We start from the raw sequence: 21,529 nt of genomic DNA on the forward strand, positions 1-21,529 counted from the left end.
AAGCACTGTGTTCCATGCGGAATGACATCTTAATAGGATCTTAGTGGACTCATCAATTGTCAGAGAACATTGATCTCAGTGTTTGCATAAAATATGGTACTGCAAACTGCAGTATACATTGGAAAAAATTAGGAAGGACTGTCATATTGCCTAAGTACTATGCCACTCTGATAAAAAGACACAAAAAACTGAGATTGAGTCAGAGTCTATAAAATTCATTCTCATTTTACTACACCAGGATTTGTAGGGTGATATTAGGACCTACAATATTAAAATGAGTTGTTGATATGTAACCCTGTTTCAAGGATTTTTATTGTTCAATGACAGTTAATTTATACAACTTGGACTACTATCAGTCTTTCATTTAGCTTGTATTCCTTGATTAACTTGGTTATGTCCTTTCCAATATGTTTAGATTTTGTCTCCCAAGTTGAAATTGAAGACTTATCTCAGTGAAACAGGTAGAGTATTCTTTCTTTGAACACCTTTCTTAGAGCAGTCTTCATGGCTTTGTTCCTTAGACTGTAAATCATTGGATTGAATGTTGGGGGCACAATTGTATAAAGAACAGTAAGTAAAAAGTCTACCACAGTTGGAGAATCAGAAGGGGGCCTTAAAAACTCAAAGAGTCCAGTAGAGATAAATAATATGACCACACACAGATGGGGCAGGCAAGTCGAAAATGCTTTTGCTCTACCCTCAGCAGATGGCATTCTGAGTACAGTAGAGAATATGTTTATGTAGGAGAGGCCAATAGAGATGGAACAAAGAAATGCCATGATGGCCATGAAGGCAGAGAGCCCAAGCTCTGGGATGTAGTCATTGGAGCAAGAGAGTTTCAGGAGTTGGGTGACATCACAGAAGAACTGGTGAAGGACATGGGGACCACAGAAGTGGATGGTGAAAGTAGCAGCTGTATGCATGACCCCAGAGATGAGCCCACTGGTCCAGGCAGCTAAGACTCCGTGAACACAGGTGCTGGTGTCCATGATGATTTCATAGCGCAGTGGAAAGCAGATGGCCACGTAGCGGTCATAGGACATCACTGTGAGCATGGCCATCTCAGTAGAACAACAGATTACGAATGCAAAACACTGCAGTATGCACTCCCAGAGAGAAATAGTGCCACTGTGCATGAAAGAATGACAAATGGATCTTGGTACAGTCGTGGTAATGTAGCACAGATCCAAAAAGGAGAGGTGCTTCAGGAAGAAATACATAGGTGAGTGGAGACTATGATCTATGGAAGTCACAGTGATTATGAGCATATTGCCAGTTAAAGCCACCAAGTAGAAGACTAAAAAAAGAGACGCCTGTAAGATTTCTACCTGAGGATTGTCAGAAAAAGTCACGAGAAGAAATCCACTCACTGTAGTCAAATTCGTCATACTCTTTTCTCCTTCCAAGGGCAATGCTGACTGCAACAGGAGGTGGGCATACATAGGAAGAACATGCTATTTATCAGTTAAATCCATTTGTTCCGTGATGTTAAGATACAAAGTACTAATTCCTCATCAATCACTGTATGTACAAAGTAGCTTTAAATATGAACGGTTATGTTGAGCAATTTCAGATGACACAGACTCATTCTTATGTCATCATTTTAAGCAAAGGTAAGGACATAGATAAAAGATTATTAATGGCATATATTTCTCTGACTACCATCAAGTCCATGCCAACTCGTGGCGACACTAGAAACCAAGGTAGAACTGCCCCACTGCTTCTGAAACTCTGACTCTTTACAAAAATTCTCATTGTTGTCCTGTGGATTATCTGGGGTTTTTGAACTGCAGACCTTGTGGGATGCAGCCCAACCTGTAACCACTATGCCATCAAGATTCTAATGAGACATATAGACCATAAATCATTTGTAGACACTCAGTGTTCCATTCAGCTCACACTCATAGGTGTTTCTTAAGTAGTGCCTGTGGTATTGTTTACTAATAATCTCACTGTCAATTTATATAACTCACCACACACTGCCACTCACATTTTATAATTCAGTTTAATGTATGAGAAAGTAGTTCTTTTTTTCTAGTACATTGTAGTATATTCTATTAAGTAGTATATAGTATATTTTATTAAAAATGAACTAATCGGCATAACAGTAGATGTGTAACCACAACTGGACTAAATAAAATTTAAAGCAAAATTTGAGTGGGTCAGATTAGTAGAGATTCAAAAATAGAAAGCTCAGAGATTTGAAAACAAGGCAGCATGAACAGAACATGCAGCTAGAGTGGTCACTTGGGTCAGTATTTTAAAAACACAGCCAGTATTTTAAACCAGTGAAGGTTATGCTACATATTTTATTTTGTTTTATGCAACATATGTTTTCTAAAGCATCTGAGTAAAACTGGTGAAGAAAATATCTGTTTAGAGCAAATACAGTAGAAAAGAGGGGGAGGATAAATGAGTGTTTCAAAATTTCCACTGTTCTCACACACCCATACACACACTCAGACACAAAATTTCCAAACAAACAAAAAAACTAATGAAACCCCAAAGCACCCTCAAACTGCACCAAGAATTTGCAGTTTGACCAAAATATTAGATATTGGAAGGAAGTTCAAAATGCAAATCAAACAATCAAAAATTCTGAACAAACATCATTACTATACAAAATATTTATATGACTGAACTAGGAACAGGTGATGTCTGTAAATCTTTGGAATAACATAGCTGCGCTGAGAAATCTAGTCTATGCCAACTTCCCAAAAGCAGGAAACATTTCAGTGAGCTTCATTCTTCGATGCACCATCAAAATTTTCTACAAGATCTGGAACATCAACCTCTTCCTCATCAAAGCCTTCTGTCTTTGGGGTTTTGCTAACCAACACTTACCTTGGGAAATGTTCAGCTCATTTCCTAGACTCGTGAAGCTGTCATCAACAAGCTGACTTAATATTTTAGGAAACATTTCTGTGAATGGTTTGGCTTCTGCATGACCAGTAAGAGCAAATGTGTTAGCAGAGAGGGGAGCTTGAACTGTGGGATAGATGAAATGAAATGAGCGGTGTTCCATCCCCTTTACTCATGTTTATCTCCTCAATACCAGATGTATTATTGACAGGAAATTTTTAAAGAGATCTCTGAAGCTATTTGTCATCAATTGTAGCTGTTCTATGTATCACCTTCATATTTCTGTGAGCTGTACCCTTGTCCCTATCCAGACCTGAGCCTCATGTTTGGTTAACTTTTCTTGATTCATGCTTATGGCAAATCTGAAGCAGGGAGCGTCCCTCAAACACCAGCATGAAGCAAGAACAAGAGGGCTCCCTTAGTGGAGACAGAGAAGACAAACATGGGCCTTTAAAATCACTTTATTGGTGGGGGGTCTTTTTAAAATAATTATTTTCTTGGGGGCTCATACAACTCTAATCACAATCCATACATCCATCAATTGCATCAAGCACATTTGTACTTCTGTAGCCATCATCATTTTCAAAACCTTTTCTTCCTACTTGAGCCCTTGGTATCAGCTCTTCATTCCTCAACCTCCCAACCCCTATGCTCCCTCATTCATTAACCCTTGATAATTTATAAATTATTATTTTATTCATGCCTTGCCCTCATCACTATCTCCCTTTACTCATTTTTATGTTGTCTGCATTATGCGTTTTTCATGTGGCATTTTATTGTTTACTTTACGAAGTGTTTTTCTGACATTACATATTAATGCGTGTTAACAAAATTATATTGTTGCTTATGTAGATTTGTTGTCTATGAAATTATTTTCTTCCATATGCGGATACATGAAACTATTATAAATACCAGTGACATTGATCCCACTCCTTAAACTCACCTTTAAATTCTCTTATGCTTGAAGACCAACGCCTTATAAATATGGAATACACACAAAAAATATCTTGATTGATCATTTTCCTTCCTCTGTTTTCTATCATGTTTAAGCAATCTATTTGTGAGATCTGGTGTAGAAAGTGCCTCACTTATAAGTCACTCTTAAGGTCAGTGAACCATAAGAATAGAAGAAATGTTAATGATGCCATCCCATGGTTTATTCAACCAGCATGTGCTCTTTGATCACCACACAAGGAAAAATATTGCTGGGGAGATGAGATTTGAACTCCCCACAAGGTTTCTGTATCATAAAGAGTTTATAACTTTCTTGTGTGGATTGCTAAACATTTTACATCTGCTTTTAAATTTCTGTTTCTATTAATAACATGACAATAGGCTTTATCATATCCGTTCAACTCTGTAATTTATTGTCTTTCAATGATTCTGGAAATTTCCCTTCTGTAGTCCAAAAACACTCACCAGAGGACATCCAGGAACCTCCCCACCCTAAGCTTAGGTAGATCTTGTCAATGTGAGGAGCCACTAAGCAGAAGGCTCCGCGGTGTACGTGAGTGATGCATGCTCTGTAAAACCTGCTCTGTGGAGAGAAGAAAATAAGGTCCTATTAATCTTCCTTTGGCCACAGGAGGTGAGGCGATGGTGTTCATCTGGCACAAGCAGAATTATCCCAGGATGCGTTGGTCATTTGGGACTCCTTGTAAATACCTTGGGGGTCAAAATGAACATTACATAGTGTTTCCTATGCAATGTGTTTCTGTAGAGCTGAACTAATGATCACATCTCATTACTGGCAATTTAGTTTGTTGGTGTTCACCAACAAAATTACTGAAAAGCATTAAAATCTGTCATTTAGATTTGGGAGCACCCAATAAATCATGGTGATCTCTATAGGTCAATATGTTCATTGCAAAATAAATGCATGTTTAGGTTAACAATGTCTACCTTCCTGCATCATTTCAAAGCCAAGATAACCTGGATTGAATGATCCTTAGGTTTAAAATTTAAATAATGTTTTAGACACCTTGGATCATAGAATAGCAATACTTTTAAGAAATAATATTTAATGTCTACTCAAATTATAAGTTCATTTTCCCACTTCTATGTAGGTACTATTTTCTATTTTCTGTTTGAATCCTTAAAGATTCTTGGTAGAAAGATGAAAAAGTTAAAAGGGCCACTTTTCATAGCTTGTCATATGATTAAGATCAAGACTCTTGGACACTCCATGCCAGACTAGAAGGACCCTAGAATCTTAAAGATATGCTTCATAGTCTTTTTCAAGGAAGAAAAAAGTTTCAAAGACCAGAATTGCGTCTATAAATAAAGCCTATAACAAGCAATGCTGCTGTGTCCATGTCCAAACATCAGACATCTATCTTTAAAAGTTCGTCACCGTAAAATAAATTAAAAATACCCAGCCAGTGTGTTAGTTACATATTTTCATGTCACCTTAAAGATATTTAAAGGTTTAGTGGTGGTATTCAACCTGTCAGTTAGGTGACAGACAGATGGTGCCTCCTTGTGGACGTGGCCTTCTCATAAGGAGGGTTCTGGGAACCTCTCCCCTTTCTCCTTGTCTCCACTTTCCTGTTAGTGAGCTACACTGGGGCTTGCCAGAGCCCTATGATGTGACCACTGCCATTGGACCCACAACACTGTGCAACCACAAACAGTTTGTCTTCCTGAATTCTGCATCATTGCATGTGGCTGCATGAGTGTGACACGGGACTTATGGACTAGTGTTGGACTATGAACTTGAGTTGGACTGGCTGGGGGCTCTCTCTTGATATATATTTACTTTTTGATATACGGACCTCTCTTACACGTATCTGAGGGTCTCTGGATTAGTTTCTCTAGCCAATCCAGCCTGACACACCAAAGTTATATTTTTACTTAACAGACCATAACACTATTGAAAAATACAAGTGCACATTTCTTGATTTTACTGAAGAAAATTGGTCTATGGTGTGCTTACTCAAAGTAATTTTTCCTAATTCTCTTTCTGTATTAGTTGAACAAGAGCACACAGTTTGCCCTGACCCAGGGAGGCGCTCAGATGGGGTAGTATTGGTTCTAACTTGCATAGTAACTTTGACATCAGGCAAACTGCTCCACAGCACACCTCTTCAAGCTGTACTCAGGCCACAGTGCTTCACCTCATGCTCCTCGGGTGTGCTCTGTTTATGGCATGTAAAGGTGTTCTCTCACCATATCTTTTCATTTTTATCTATTGCAGTTCTAGGCTTTATTATTTCATTTGTATGCGTGTTGCACCAGTTGTATGGCATATACTTAGCACACCCTGCAGCCCAATGGCTTAAGTCTATTAAGAAAGTTGCTCAATGATCATCACAATCAATTTTGAACATTTTCTTCATTCTTGAAATTAAGTCCAAGCCTGAGAGGAGACTGTCTCAAGGAAAGGTGTGGAGTAAACTCCAACAAGATCATAAAATCCGAATGCAAGGGGACTTCCAAGCATTTGTGGAAAAATTCCATTATTTTTACATGTTGTTTTCCAAGAACTGTTTGAAATTCCCTCATTGCTTCTAAAGAGAATTTTACCATCATTTATCATTCCATCAGCCTGACTGTAAGCACAGAATTAGACAAAGGTTTCTGACTAGATTTAAGACAGTTGCTTTGTGGACTGTTCCATGTCTTTTGTTTTCTTCTTACGAATGTGATCATCTATTGTGGTTATGCTCTGTTTACTTTACCATTGTGTGTTTAGTGTTCGATGAAGAGGCAATGTGACCCCTTAGCAGCTAAATGTCCTTCAGCTCTTAAATGGACCAACTTCAGGAAGTATGTGCAGGAAACCCATTTGAACTGTGACATGATGAAAAGTCCTAGACCTTAAACTGTTGCTATAATGTTATGGAATTTTATGAATACTAGTAGGAGCAATTAGTGTGTTTTATTTGAGAGGCAAATTATACAATTTGAGGCAGGTTGTGGGACTGTGCTGGGATAAGAATGTCCACAAAGTCAATGTCTTCTGCTCTTTGAGACAAAACCAGTTATTCTTGAGCTGGCTTCAAGCCCTACTGATTCTGTGTGTGTTAGATCAACATTGTCCTCTATACGATCTTCATTGGCTGATTCATGCAAAGTTGATTGCCAAGCCTTTCTTTCAAGGCACTTCACAGTGGATTCAAACCTCTGACCTTCCACTTAGAGTGTGCAAACCATTTAGGCCATTCATTGAGTCGGGTGGGGTTTATTTTCTATTCACCTAAAGCAGGAAAGTCATGTCATTGTGCTTATTTATACATGATGGAAGAGATTGTGGGAAACTATCATATATCATTCCTACAGATTCTCCCCAACAGCTTGGCTGTCTTACAGTTGAGCACATGGCTGATTCTGTCTCCCTCACGAGGCAGCCACTCCCTGATTATCCCCTATCATAGAGCTATGGATGCCCCCTCATAGCCTTCTCCCTATGAAGTTATTGGGTTTCCTCACCTGTGAGCTCAGGAACTCTACTGTGATTGCGACCCAACTTGTGACCCATGTAACTACTGATTACGCATGTCTTATAGCTACCTACAAATAACCCCAAATAATAAAGATGCTCTTTCCCCTTGCCCCTCTCCCCCGGTTCTCTCTCCCATGGTCACTCTCTCCTCTGTCCCCTCTCTCCTCTGATCACTCTCTCTACTGTCCCCTTTTCCCTTGTCCTCCTTCCCAGCTGCCTCTCCTCTGCCATTCCCACCTTCCACATCCCCACATGGACCACCAAGCTGGGCTGTGGTGAGCATGCTACCATGAAAAGTGTCTGACTCCTTCACTCTCTCTTCTCTCTCATATTTTCTGTGAATTTACTACAATCTTCACATATTATCACTGTACAATTGTATCTGTTGGCCTATGTTAATTTGGGTGGCTGGCTCCTCTGACAAATGATAATATTCTTAGTTAAAAAATCATTTTATTGAGGGCTCATGCAACTCATCACAATCCATACATCCACCCACTGTGTCAAGCACATTTGTATATTAGTTGCTACCATCATTTTCCAAACATTTTCTTTCTTTTGAGCTCTTGGTATCAGCTCCTCAATTTTGTCCCACCCTCTTGGACCCTTGATAATTTATAAATTATTCTTATTTTGTTATTTCTTACACTGTCTGACATCTCCCTTCATCCAATTTTCTGTTGATTTTCTGCCAGGGAGGGGACTATATGGAGATCCTTGTGATTGTTTCCCCCTTTCGACAGCACTTTCCCTCTGCCCTCCCAAGAGAGTCATATGTCCTAGACTACCTGTGTTTCCAGTTCATATCTTCACCAGTAGACATCCTCTTGTCTAGCCATATTTGTAAGGTAGAATTAGGATCATGATAGTGGAGGGGAGGAATCATTAAAGAACAAGAGGAAAGTTGTATGTGTCATCATTGCTACCCTGCATCCTGACTGTCTCATCTTTGATCCATGACTCTTCTGTAAGGGAATGTCCAGTTGCTGACAGATGGGCTTTGAGTCCCCACACTGCACTCCCCCTCATTCACAGCGATATATTTTTTTTGTTCTTTGATGCCTGATACCTGATCCCATTGACACCCCATGATCACATGACTGGTGTGCTTCCTACATGTGGGCTTTGTAGCTTCTGAGCTAGATGGCCACTTATTTGTCTTCAAGCCCTTAAGAACAAGATGCTATATCTTTTGATAGCTGGACACCATCAACTTTCTTCACCACATTTGCTTACGCACCCACTTTGTCTTTGCAGTGATCCTGTAGGGAATGTGAGCATCATGGAATATCAGTTCACTACAACAAAATGCTCTTGCATTGAGGGAATACTTGAGTGGAGACACAATGTCCATTTGCTGCCTTAATACTAAACCTATAAATATATGCACATAGATCTATTTCCCCATCATCATATGTAAATATATTTACTAATGTACATGTTTGTATTTAGACCTCTATAAATGCCCTTTGCCTCTTGGTTCTTTCCTCTATTTTTTTTACTTTCCTCTTATCCCACTATCATGCTCAGTCTCCATTTGGGTTCCAGGAATTCCTCTTGGTCACATTTCCCTTGATCAAGCACTACTAGCCCTCTTACACGCTGGGAGAGAAAATGTTAATGTCATTTCTGGGCCTAGATTCTAAAACAAAACAATGCACTAAGAGTTTTTACCTTGGTCTGTTGGTCTCTCTATCTTCATTTAAATAATTACGCTGAGATGTCTGTTGAAGAAGCATATGCTAACTACATTGAGAAGCTTGGACATGGGAAGAGCTAGAGCAAAGAGCTACTCTGTTAATTTTCACCCCATCAGTGCCAAGTCACTGAAGCTATTGTTTGTGTCTCTACAGGGAAAGAGGGACCAGACTTCAACCCAATGCTCCAAGATGAGAATACAACATGCCGGCAGGGAGGAGGGAACCAGTGGAGAGGTCTCGGGGGCTGGCCCCATCCCCAACTACTAAGGGGACATCTGACTCTCCCCTCAGAAGAATTTATTTCAAAGGATGGCACTGAATCTACAACTCTGGAGGAGGGACATATCTGATCAGAGCACACAGGAGCACATGAAGCGGGGGCGGAGGGAGTGGAGCACATCATGGCCCACCAGGCCAAGGTTCGATGTTACCAATTAGAAGAGCCAGCCACATGGCCAGACCCACTATGAGACACGACGTCCCACATTGACCCATAGCCCTACAAGTGACAACACTGGAGACACAGTGAGGGAATTAAACCCGATTGGAACCCACCACACCCAGGCAAAACATTAAGAGGGTGCAAAAGAACAGCAAGGTAATGGAGCGACGACGCCCCCAGGGAGTGCTGAAGGTAAACTTTTTTTGGCCAGGGGGTGATGCCCCAACAGACTGGACTGGAAAACACTCCTAAAGGCCTAAAAACAATCCTTGAACTAATTACAGGCTTGTCTTTCTTATTGTGTTTTGTTTTTGTTATTGGTTTTTTATTATTTTGTTGTACATTGTTGCTTGGTTGTACTCTGTCTTATTTCTGTGCATGTTGTTATCTCTGCAGGTCTGTCTGAATAAGATAGTCTGAATCAACAATTAGAGGAGAAAACAACGGGACCAATAGTTCCGTGGGGAAATGGGAGACGGGGAGGTGGGGGGAAAGGTAGTGGTGTTAACAAACCCAGGGACAAGAGAACAACAAGCGATCCCAATTGGTGGTGAGGAGGGTGTGGGAGGCCTGGTTGGGCATGATCAAGGGTAATGTAACTAAGAGGAATTGCCGAAACCCTGGTGGGGATTGAGCATGATAGTGGGACAGGAGGGAAGTCAAAGGAAATAGAGGAAAGGGCTGGCAGAGGGCATTTATAGAGGTCTAGATAAAGACATATACATATGCAAACATATTTATACATGAGGATGGGGAAATAGATCTATGTGCATATATTTATAAGTTAGTATTAAGGGAGCAGGGGGACATTGGATCTCCACTCAAGTATTCCATCAATGCAAGAATTCTTTCTTCTATTAAATTGGCATTCTATGATGTTCACCTTCCCAATACAACAGCTGAAGACAAAATAGGTGAAGACTTAAATGTGGTGAAGAAAGCTGATGGTGGCCCGCTATCAAAAGAGATAGCATCTGGGGTCTTAAACGGTTGAAGGTAAACAAGCGGCCCTCCGGCTCAGAAGCAATAAAGTTCACATGTAAGACGCACACAAGCCTTTGTGATCACGAGGTGATGAAAGGAGCAGTTATCAGACATCAAAGAACAAAAAAATCATATCATTTTGTGCTCACCTCCCTGATATCACTGCTGAAGACAAATGGGTGCAAAAACAAATGTGGCGAAGAAAGCTGATGGTGCCTGGCTATCAAAAGACGTAGTGTCTGTAGTCTTGAAGGTTTGAAGGTAAACAAGCGGCCATCTAACTCAGAAGCAACAAAGCCCACATGGAAGAATCACACCAGCCTGTGTGATCACAAGGGGTCAAGGGATCAGTATCAGGCATTATCAGAACAAAATATCTTACCATAGTGAATGAGCGGGGGAGTGCGGCGTGGAGACCCAAAGCCCATTTGTAGGCCACTGAACATCCCCTTACAGAAGGGTTTCGGGGAGGAGATGACAAAGTCAAAGTGCCATGTAGCAACGGTGAAAAATACAACTTTCCTCTAGTTCCTAAATGCTTCTTCCCCCACCCACTCCCACTGTCAAGATCTGAATCCTACCTTGCAAGTCTGACTAGACCATAGAATGTACACTCATACAAATGGGAACTGGAAACACAGGAAAAGCAGGGCAGCTGATCTCCTTAGGACCAGTGGTGAGAGTGGCGATACTGGGAGGTCATAGGGAGGGTGGATTTGAAAGGGGGAACCTATTTCAAGGATCTACATGTGACCTCTGCCCTAGTGGCCATACAACAGAAAATTGGGGGAAGGGAGACAGAGCAAGATATGACAAAATAATAATTTATAAATTCTCAAGGATTCATGAGGGAGGAGTGAGTGGGGAGGGAGGGGAAAAATGAGAACCTGATGCCAGGGGCTTGAGTGGATAGCAAATGTTTTGAGAATGATGAGAGCAATGAATGTACAGATGCGTTTTACAAAATTGATGTATGTATGATTGTGATAGGAGTTGTATGAGCTCCTAATAAAATGATTTTTTTTAAAAAATGAGGAGCTGATACCAAGAGCTCAAGTAGAAATCAAATGTTTTGAGAATGATGATGGCAACAAATGTACAGATGTGCTTGATGCATGGATGTATGTATAGATTATGATAAGAGTTATGCGAGCCACCAATAAAATGATTGAAGAAAAAAAAAAAGAAAGAAACATAAAGCTGTTTACTCCCAGGTAGCAAAGTGTTGTAGAAATACCAAAGAATCTATAAAAATAAATTGAAATTTTAAAATATGTTTAGGGAGAGTAGGCAAATAAGGTCAATATACAAAAAATCAATAGTCATTCTAAATATTGTCTCAAAAGTAGTCAATGGAACATAAAAAGAGCACCAAATATGTAAAGATAAATTTAATAGACATGTACAAAGCCACTACACTGAAAATATATATATTTTTTAGAAGATTTTTACAGACCAAAAATAACTACAGGATAATTCTCTGTCATAGATTAGAAGACAAAATCTCTGAAAGTAGACAATTCTTCAACCTTTGCTTTATTAATTAAATGTAATTCCAATCAATATCTCAGCAGGTATCTTGAAAAGTGAAAAAAAGATTTTAAAAGTATATCGTTATACAAGATCCCTCCTTGACCCATGGCCCACCGGCGGACCTTACTGAAGACACAGTGGGGGAATGGCGCCCCATCTGACCCTACCACACAGCGGCAAAACCCTAAGGGTGTGCAAAGGAACAGCAAGGGGAGCATGCGTCCCTTCCTCCGAATTCCCCTCTTCCAATGCCCCCCGGAACTAGTGGTTCCATTGTTTTCTCCTACAGATTGTTTATCCTATGTTATCTAGATAGACATGCAGAGATAATAATATGCACAAAAGCAAGACAGAGAACAAGAAAGCAACAACAAACCAATGACACACACACACACACACAAAAAGGAAACCATGTAAATATTTCGAGATGTTTGTTGACCTTTAGGAGTGTTTTCCGGTCTAGAGTGATGGGGTGCCATGGCTGGCACCACAATCTGTTTTTGGTATTCCCTTGGGAATTCCTTGCTCTATTTCCCTTGCTGTTCTGTTGCACATCCTTGGTGTTTTGCATTGGTGTGGTGGGATCACATCGGGTGGAATTCCCATACTGTGTCTCCAGTGTTGTCCCCTGTAAGGGAATGGGTCAGTGACGGAAGTCTTGTCTCATAGTGGGGTCGCTACTGGATAATTTTTGTTGTGCTCCTGAAACCCAAAGAGCTATGCATTCATTAATTCTGAAAATACACTTAGAAGTTGTTTCTCTGAATATTGTTTATAACTCCTTTCCTCAAAAAATGGGCAAGTCTCCTGGAGCTATTATTGGATGTAATACACACCCTTTTGGGGGATCCAATTGATTTTCCATGCTTTAAAAAATAAAGCACTTATTTTTTCTTTTTATTTAACTTGTGGCGGTGGAAAAACCTTGGATATCTCTTTCAGTGGACTAATTCTGTGATTTTGGGTGTCTTTTTGTTGCATTTTATCTGCTGCTTAATTAATTTTTGTAATTTTGAATTTTTGTCATCAAATATATTTATATAATATTTTGTTTAATTTTCAAAGGCATCTTTTCTTTTCCCATGTGTATTATTCTTTCCATATTATTTGTGTTTCTTCTTTCATTCATTCTGTGGTAGAATAATATGTATTTGAGTCTGTATGAGATTGTTACATTTTTTTTTAATTCCAGATGATTAATACTATACACATCTTTGCAACTGAGGAGGCAATGTAAATGATGTAATGAAATATTTCAGAGGGTCTTCTTTGTGTATTACAGATGGAAGCACTGTTTTCCATGCGGAATGACATCTTAATAGGATCTTAGTGGACTGGTCAATTGTCAGAGAACACTGATCCTCAGTGTTTGCATACAATGTAGTACTGCAAACTGCAGTATACACTATAAAAAAATAGGAAGTACTCTCAAATTGACTAAGTACTTTGCCACTCTGATAAAAAGACACAGGAAAGAGAGATTGAGTCAGAGTCTATCAAATTCATTCTCATTTTACTAAACCAGACTTTGTAGGGTGATATTAACACCTACAATATTAAAGTGAGTTGTTGATGTGTAACTCTCTTTCAAGGATTTTTATTGTTCAATGATAGTTAATTTATACAACTTGGACTACTATCAGATTTTCATTTAGCTTGTATTTCTTGATTAACTTTGTTCTGTCCTTAGCAATATGTTTTGGTTTTGTTTCCCAAATTGAAATTGAAGACTTATCTCAGTGAAACATGTAAGGTATTATTTCTTTGAACACCTTTGTTAGAGAAGTCTTCATGGCTTTTTTCCTTAGACTGTAAATCATTGGGTTGAATGTTGGGGGCACAACTGAATAAAGAACAGTAAGTAAAAAGTCTAGCACATTTGGAGAATCAGAAGGTGGCCTTAAAAACTCAAAGAACCCAGTAGAGATAAATAATATGACCACACACAGATGGGGCAGGCAAGTCAAAAAGGTTTTTGCTCTACCCTCAGCAGATAGCATTCTGAGCACAGTAGAGAATATGTGTATGTAGGAGAGGCAAATAGAGATGGAACAAAGAAATGCCTTGACAGCTAGGAAGGCAGAGAGCCCAAGCTCGGGGATGTAGTCATTGGAGCAAGAGAGTTTCAGGAGTTGGGGGATATCACAGAAGAACTCTGTGAATGATATTGGGACGACAGAAGTGGATGGAGAAAGTAGCAGTTGTATGCATGACCCCAGAAATGAGCCCACTGGTCCAGGCAGCTAAGACTGCATGAACATAGGAGCTGGTGTCCATGATGATTTCATAGAGCAGTGGAAAGCAGATGGCCACGTAGCGGTCATAGGACATCACTGTGTGCATGGCCATCTCAGTAGAACAACAGATTACAAATGCAAAACACTGTAGTATGCACTTCCAGAGAGAAATAGTGCCACTGTGCATGAAAGAATGACAAATGGATCTTGGTACAGTCGTAGTAATGTAGCACAGATCCAAAAAAGAGAGGTGCTTCAGGAAGAAATACATAGGTGAGTGGAGACTATGATCTATGGAAGTCACAGTGATAATGAGCATATTGCCAGTTAAAGCCACCAGGTAGAAGACTAAAAAAAGAGAAGCCTGTAAGATTTCTACCTGAGGATTGCCAGAAAAAGTGACGAGAAGAAATCCACTCATTGTAGTCAAATTCGTCATACTCTTTTATCCTTCCAAGGGCAATGCTGACTGCAACAGGAAATGGGCATACATAGGAAGAACATGCTATTTATCAGTTCAATTCACTTGTTCCATGATGGTAAGGTACAAAGTACTAATTACTGGTCTATCACTATACGAAGTAGCATTAAATATTAATAGTTATGTTGAGCAATTTCAGATGACATAGACTCATTCTCATGTCATCATTTTAAGTAAAGGCAAGGAAATAGATAAAAGTTTATTAATGGCATATATTTCTCTGACTACTATCAAGTCCATGCCAACTCATGGTGACACTAGAAGACAAGGTAGAACTGCCCCACTGCTTCTGAAACTGTAAGTGACTCTTTACAGAAATTCCCATTGTTGTCCTGTGGAGCATCTGGTGTTTTTGAACTGCAGACCTTGTGGAATGCAGCCCAACATATAACCACTATGCCATCAAGATTCTAATGAGACATATAGACCATAAATCATTTGTAGACACTCAGTGTTCCATTCAGCTCACACTCATAAGTGTTTATTAAGTAGTGCCTGCGGTATTGTTTACTAATAATCTCATTGTCAATTTATGTAACTCACCACACTCTGCCACTGACATTTTATAATTCAGTTTAATGTATGAGAAAGTAATTCTGTTCTTTTCTAGTACATTATTGTATATTCTAGTAAGTCGTATGTGGTATATTTTATTAAAATTAACTAATCAGCATAAGAATCGATGTTTACCATAACTGGATTAAATAAAATTTAAAGCAATATGTGATACTATTTGAGTGGGTCAAATTTGTAGGGATTCAAAAATAGTATACTCAGAGATTTGAAAACGAGGCAGCATGAACAGAACATGCAGCTAGAGTGGTCACGTGGGTCCATATTTTAAAAACACAGCCTGTATTTTAAACCAGTGAAGATTATGCTACGTATTTTATTTTGTTTTTTTATGCTACATATTTTTTCTAAAGCATCTGAGTAAAACTGGTGAAGACATATCTGTTTGGAGCAATCATAGTAGAAAAAAGGGGGAGGATAAGTAAGTGTTTCCAAATTTCTTTCCAGTGTTCACACACATCCATACAGATACTCAGACAAAAAATTTCCAAACAAAAACAAACAAAAGAACGAATGAAACCCAAAGAACCCTCAAACTGCTCCGAGAATTTGCAGTTTGACCAAAATATTAGATATTGGGAGGAAGTTCAAAATGCAAATCAAACGATCAAAAATTCTGAACAAACATCATCATTAATATACAAAATATTTATACGACTGAACTAGGAACAGGTGATGTCTGTAACACTTTGGAATAACATAGCTGCGCTGAGAAATCCAGTCTATGCCAACTTCCCCAAAGCAGGAAACATTTCAGTGAGCTTCATTCTTCGATGCCCCATCAAAATTTTCTACGAGTTCTGGAACATCATTATCTTCCTCATCAAAGTCTTCTGTCTTTGGGGTTTTGCTACCCAACACTTACCTTGGGAAATGTTCAGCTCATTTCCTTAGACTTGTGAAGCTGTCATCAACAAGCTGACTTAATATTTTAGGAAACAATTCTGTGAATGGTTGGGCTTCTGCATGACCAGTAAGAGCAAATGTGTTAGCAGAGAGGGGAGCTTGTACCTTGGGATAGTTGAAATGAAATGAACGGTGTTCCATCCCCTTTAATCATGTTTATCTCCTCATTACCAGATGTATTATTGACAGGAAATTTTTAAAGAGATCTCTGAAGCTTTTTTCATCAATTGTAGCTGTTCTATGTATCACCTTCATACTTCTGTGAGCTGTACCCTTGTCCCCTATCTGGACCCGAGCCTGAAGTTCGGCTGACTTTTCTTGATTCATGCTCATGGCAAATCTGAAGCAGGGAGTGTCCCTCAAACACTAGCATGAAGCAAGAACAAAAGGTCTCCCTTAGTGGAGACAGAGAAGACAAAAATCAGCTCTGTTGCTGCATAAAAAATGGGTCGTCCAAGGTTTAGAGGCTTACACCCTTTACATGGTTAAACTGCCTGGGTCTGAGGGAAGAGTACAGCCAGGAAACACCACTGACATTATTGACCAAGTCCTCAGCCTCTGCTAATATGGTTTCAATTATTTGGCATTGAATGGGTGAAAGTTCATAGAGGCGCACTTTGCTCTAGCTCTTCACACGTCCCCAGCTTCTAATGTGGTTAGCATATAGTTCTTCCACAGAGACATCTCAGCATAATTATTTATCTCAAGATAGACCAACAGACCAAGGTAAAAAGTTTTAATGTTTTGTTTTGTTTTTGAATTTAGTCCCCAAAATTGCACTACCATTTTATCTCCCAGGGTGCAAGAGGCCTGGTAGGGATTTATTCAGAGTAATGTGACCGAGAAAAATTACTGCAACTCAAATGAAGACTTAGTATGATAGTGGGACAAGAGGAAAGTAAAATAAAATAGAGGAAAGAACTCGGAGGCAAAGGGAATTTATAGAGTTCTAAATACAGGCATGAATATATGTAAATATATTTATATTTGATGGGGAAATAGATCTATGTGCATATAATTATAGGTTTAGTATTAAGGTAGCAGATGGACATTGGGCCTCCACTAAAGTACTCCCTCAATGCAAGAACACTTTGTTCTATTAAATTGGCATTCCATGATGCACACCTTCATGAGATGATCGCTGACAAAGACCAAGTGTATGTATAAGCATATGTGATGAAGAAAGCCGATACTATTTGGCTATCAAAAGATACAGTGTCTTGGGTCTTAAAGGTTTGAATATAAACAAGTGGCCACCTAGCTCAGAAGCAAGAAAACCCATATGGAAGAAGCACACCACCCTGCGTGATCACGAGGTGTTGATAGGATGAGGTATCAGGCATCAACGAACAAAAAAAATCATATCATTGTGAATGAAGAGGAGTGCAGAGGGGGTATCCAAAGCCCATTTGTAGGCAACTAGACATCCTCTTGCAGAAGGGTCATGGGGAGAAGATGAGCCAGTCAGGTTGCAGTGTAGCAATGATGAAACATACAAGTTTCCTCTAGTTCTTTAATGCTTCCTCCCCCCCATTATCATGAACCCAAGTCTACCTTACAAATCTGGCTGCACCAGCAAATATCTACTTGTACAGTTAGGAACTAGAAATACAGGGAATCCAGTACATATGAATCATTCAGGAGCAACGGTGAGAGTGGTGGTATTGGGAGAGTAGAGGGAAGGTAGGATAGAAAGAGGGAACCCATCACAAGGATTTCCATATAACCCCCTCCCACGGGGATTGAACAACAGAAAAGTGGTTAAGGGAGATGTGGGACAGGGTAAGACATAAAAATATAATTATAATTTATAAATTATCAAGGGTTCTTAGGGGGGGGGTTGACAAGTTGATACAAAGAGCTCAAGTAGAAAGAAAAGGTTTTCAGAATGACGATATTAACAAATGTACAAATGTGCTTGACACAATGGCTGGATGTTTGGATTATGATAAGAGTTGTACTAGCCCCCAATAAAATGACTTTAAAAAAATTTTTTAATTCTCTTTTTTTTTCAAGGGATCCAGCCCCTAACAAATCATCACAGGTACAACCAGCACCATTATACAGTCATAATATGTAAAGGTTATAGTAAAGTCATAGAGAATAAGACAGATAGAAGAGAGAGTGAATTAAAAGAGTCAGATACATTTCATGGTAGCCTGCTCACCTCAGCTCCCCTTGGTGGTCCATGTGAATATGTGGAAGGTGGGAATGACAAGAGAGAGGCAGCAGAGAAGGAGGACAGGGTGAAAGCAGACAGGGGAGAAAACAACCAGTAGAGAAGGGAAGAGGGAGAGAAGATCTTTATTCTTTTGGAGCTATTTGTAGGTAGCTGTGAGACATGCATATTCAGGAGTTACATGGTTCACAAGGTGGGTGGTAATCACAGTAAAGTCTCTGAACTCACAGGTGAAGAAACACAATAACTGCATAGGGGGAAAGCAATGAGGGGAGATAGATAGCAATGTGGGAGGAGATCATCAGGACATGGCTGCCTCTACAGGGTGACAGAATCAACCATGTGCTCACTTTAAGGCAGCGTAGCTGTTGGGAGATGTGCCAGAATGACATATGAGTGTCCCACAATCTCTCACATCTTGTATCAATCAGCACACTGACATGACATTCAGGTGTTACGTGAGTAGAAAAATAGTCCCTAACTGACTCCCTGAAGGCCTAAAAAGTTTGCATGCTCTAAGGGGAAGATCAGAGGTTTGAATCCACTGTGAAGTGCTTTGAAAGAAAGGTTTGGCAATCAACTTCACAAGAATCAGCCATTGAAGTCCTATGGAGGACGATGCTGATCTAACACACACAGAATCAGTAGGCCTTGGAGTCAACTCAAAAACAAGTGGCTTTCTCTCAGGGAGAAGAGGACATTGATTTTGTGGACATTCTTAATCCAGCGCAGTCCCACCACCTGCCTCAAATTGTTTACACTGACCCTCAAATAAAAGATGCTAATTTCTCCTGCTAGTCTTCCTAAAATTTCAACACATTACAGCAACAGTTCAATGTCTAGGTCTTTTCATCATGTCAAGGTTCAAATGGGTTTCCTACATTTAATTCCTGAAATGTGGTTCCTTTAAGAACTGAAGGACTTTTACCTGCTAAGCCGTCAAATTGTCTCTTCATTAAACACTGATCACACAATGATAAACAGCATAACCTCCATAGAGGATCCCATTCCTAAAGAAGACAGAACAGTCCCAAAGCGACTGCCTTAAATCTAGTCAGAAACCATTGTCTAATTCTGTCCTTTACAATCAGGCTCGTGGAATGATAAACAATGGTAAAATTATCTTTGAAACTTATAAGGGGTCTTCAAAAAATTCTTGGAAAACAACATGAAAAGATAATGGAATTTTTCCATAAATGCTTGGAAGTCCTCTTGTATTCAGATTTTATGATCTTGTTTGAGTTGGCTCCACACTTTTCCTTGGCACAGTCTCCTCTTAGGCCTCGACCTAATTTCAAGAATGAAGAAAATGTTCAAAAATTGATTGTGATGATCATTGTGCAACTCTTTGTAATAGATTTAAACCATTGAATTGCAGGGTGTGCTAAGTCTATGCCAATAAAACTGGGGGAAAAGCATAAAATTGGACAAATAAACCCTAACATAGCAATATAGAAAAATAAAAGCATATGATGAGGGAACACCTTTACATGTCACAAACAGAGGCACACCTGAAGTGCAGGTAGCACAGTGCCCTGAGCACCGCTTGAAGAGGTGTGCTGCTGAGGATTTTCCATTAACCTCATAGTTTCCATCACCTACTGTCAGAGATCACTCTGCAAGTTAAAACCAGTACTATCATAAGTGAGAGTCTCCCTGGGTCAGGACAAACTGTGTGGTCTTGCTCTGCTGAACACAGAAAGAGAAGGAATTAGGAAAAATTACTTTGAGCAAGCACACCATAAACCAATTTTTATCAGTGAAAGCATTAAATGCACAGCTGTATTTTTCAATAGTGCCATTTGCTGTTGATTAAAAGTAAAAATATGAGGTTGGTGTTTCAGGCTGGATTGACCAGAGAAACACATCTGAAGACACTCATATATGCATAAGAGAGATGTGTATATCAAAAAGTAAATATATATCAACAAAACTTCCCATGCCATTTCAACTCAAGTCCATAAGTCCAATACTAGTCCATGAGACCCTCTTCACACTCATGCAGTCGCATGCAATGATGCAGAATGCAGGAAGATCGCCTGTTGGTGGTTGCACAGTGTTGTGGGTTCAAAGGCAGTGGTCACATCACCAGGCTCTGGCAAGTCCCAGTGTAGCTCACTAGCAGGTAGGTGAAGACAGGGGAAAGGGGAGAGGTTCCCAGAACCCTCCTTATGAGAAGGCCACGTCCACAAGGAGGCACCATGAGTCTGTGACCTGATTGACAGGTTGAATGCCACCCCTACACTTTTATATACCTTCAAGTTGACATGAAAATATGTAACAACCACACTTGTTTTGTATTTTCAATTGATTTTACAGTGAAAAACTTTAAATTACAGATGTATGATGTTTGGACAAAGCCACAACAGCAGGGCTTGTCATAGGCTTTATTTATAGACACACTTCTGGTCTTTGAAACATTTTTTTTTATTTTTTGCTTGAAAAAGTCTGTGAAGTATATCTTTAAGATTCTTAGGATCCTTCTAGTCTGGCACGGAGTGTCCAAGGTCTCGATCTTATTCTGTTTTTCATCTTTCTACCAAGAACCTTTAACTAACGCTTCAAACAAACTAAATAGAGGAAAATCTACCTACATAGGAGTGGGAAAATGAACTTATAATTTGAGTAGACATTAAACATTATGATTTCTTAAAAGTCTTCCATTTCTAAGATTCAATGAGTCTAAAACAATATTTAAATTATAAACCTATGAATCACTAAATCCACGTTATCTTGGCTTTGTAATGAAGCAATAAGGGAGACATTACTAACCTAAACATGCATTTAATTTGCAATGAACTTATTGACCTATAGAGATCCCCATTGTTTATTGACTGTTCCTGAATCAAAATGACAGATTATAATGCTCCTCCATAATTTTGCTGGTGAACACCAACAAGGTAAAATTCCCAGTAATGAGACATGATCATTATTTCAGCTCAACAGAAATATATTGCATAAAAACTCCCTATAATTGTTCATTTTGACCCAAAGGTATTTAAAAGGGGTCCCGAATGCCCAAAGCACCCTGGGATCTCTCTGCTCATGCCAAGGGAACACTGTTGATTCACCTTCTGTGGCCAAAGGTAGATTAATAGGACCTTATTTTCTTCTCTCCACAGACCAGGTTTTACAGAGCATGTGTGACTCACAGACATCACAGAGCCTCCTCTTGGTGGCACCTCACA

General features: G+C 39.5%; 1 protein-coding gene and 3 pseudogenes across 1 annotated transcript; all 4 read right to left on the reverse strand.

Annotated features, from left to right (window-relative positions):
• Positions 1-449: 449 nt before the first annotated feature.
• LOC142441510 (olfactory receptor 14J1-like) lies at positions 450-1,442 on the reverse strand. The gene has a single exon (XM_075543470.1). The coding sequence runs from the start codon at positions 1,440-1,442 to the stop codon at positions 450-452; it is 993 nt and encodes a 330-aa protein (XP_075399585.1).
• Positions 1,443-2,770: 1,328 nt separating this feature from the next.
• On the reverse strand, positions 2,771-3,211 carry LOC142437581 (transcription factor BTF3 homolog 4-like; annotated as a pseudogene).
• Positions 3,212-13,701: 10,490 nt separating this feature from the next.
• On the reverse strand, positions 13,702-14,695 carry LOC142441520 (olfactory receptor 14J1-like; annotated as a pseudogene).
• A 1,314-nt stretch (positions 14,696-16,009) lies between these two features.
• On the reverse strand, positions 16,010-16,489 carry LOC142437582 (transcription factor BTF3 homolog 4 pseudogene; annotated as a pseudogene).
• Positions 16,490-21,529: the final 5,040 nt, after the last annotated feature.

Source organism: Tenrec ecaudatus, chromosome 1, assembly GCF_050624435.1.
Source record: "Tenrec ecaudatus isolate mTenEca1 chromosome 1, mTenEca1.hap1, whole genome shotgun sequence".
NCBI classification, from domain to species: domain Eukaryota; kingdom Metazoa; phylum Chordata; class Mammalia; order Afrosoricida; family Tenrecidae; genus Tenrec; species Tenrec ecaudatus.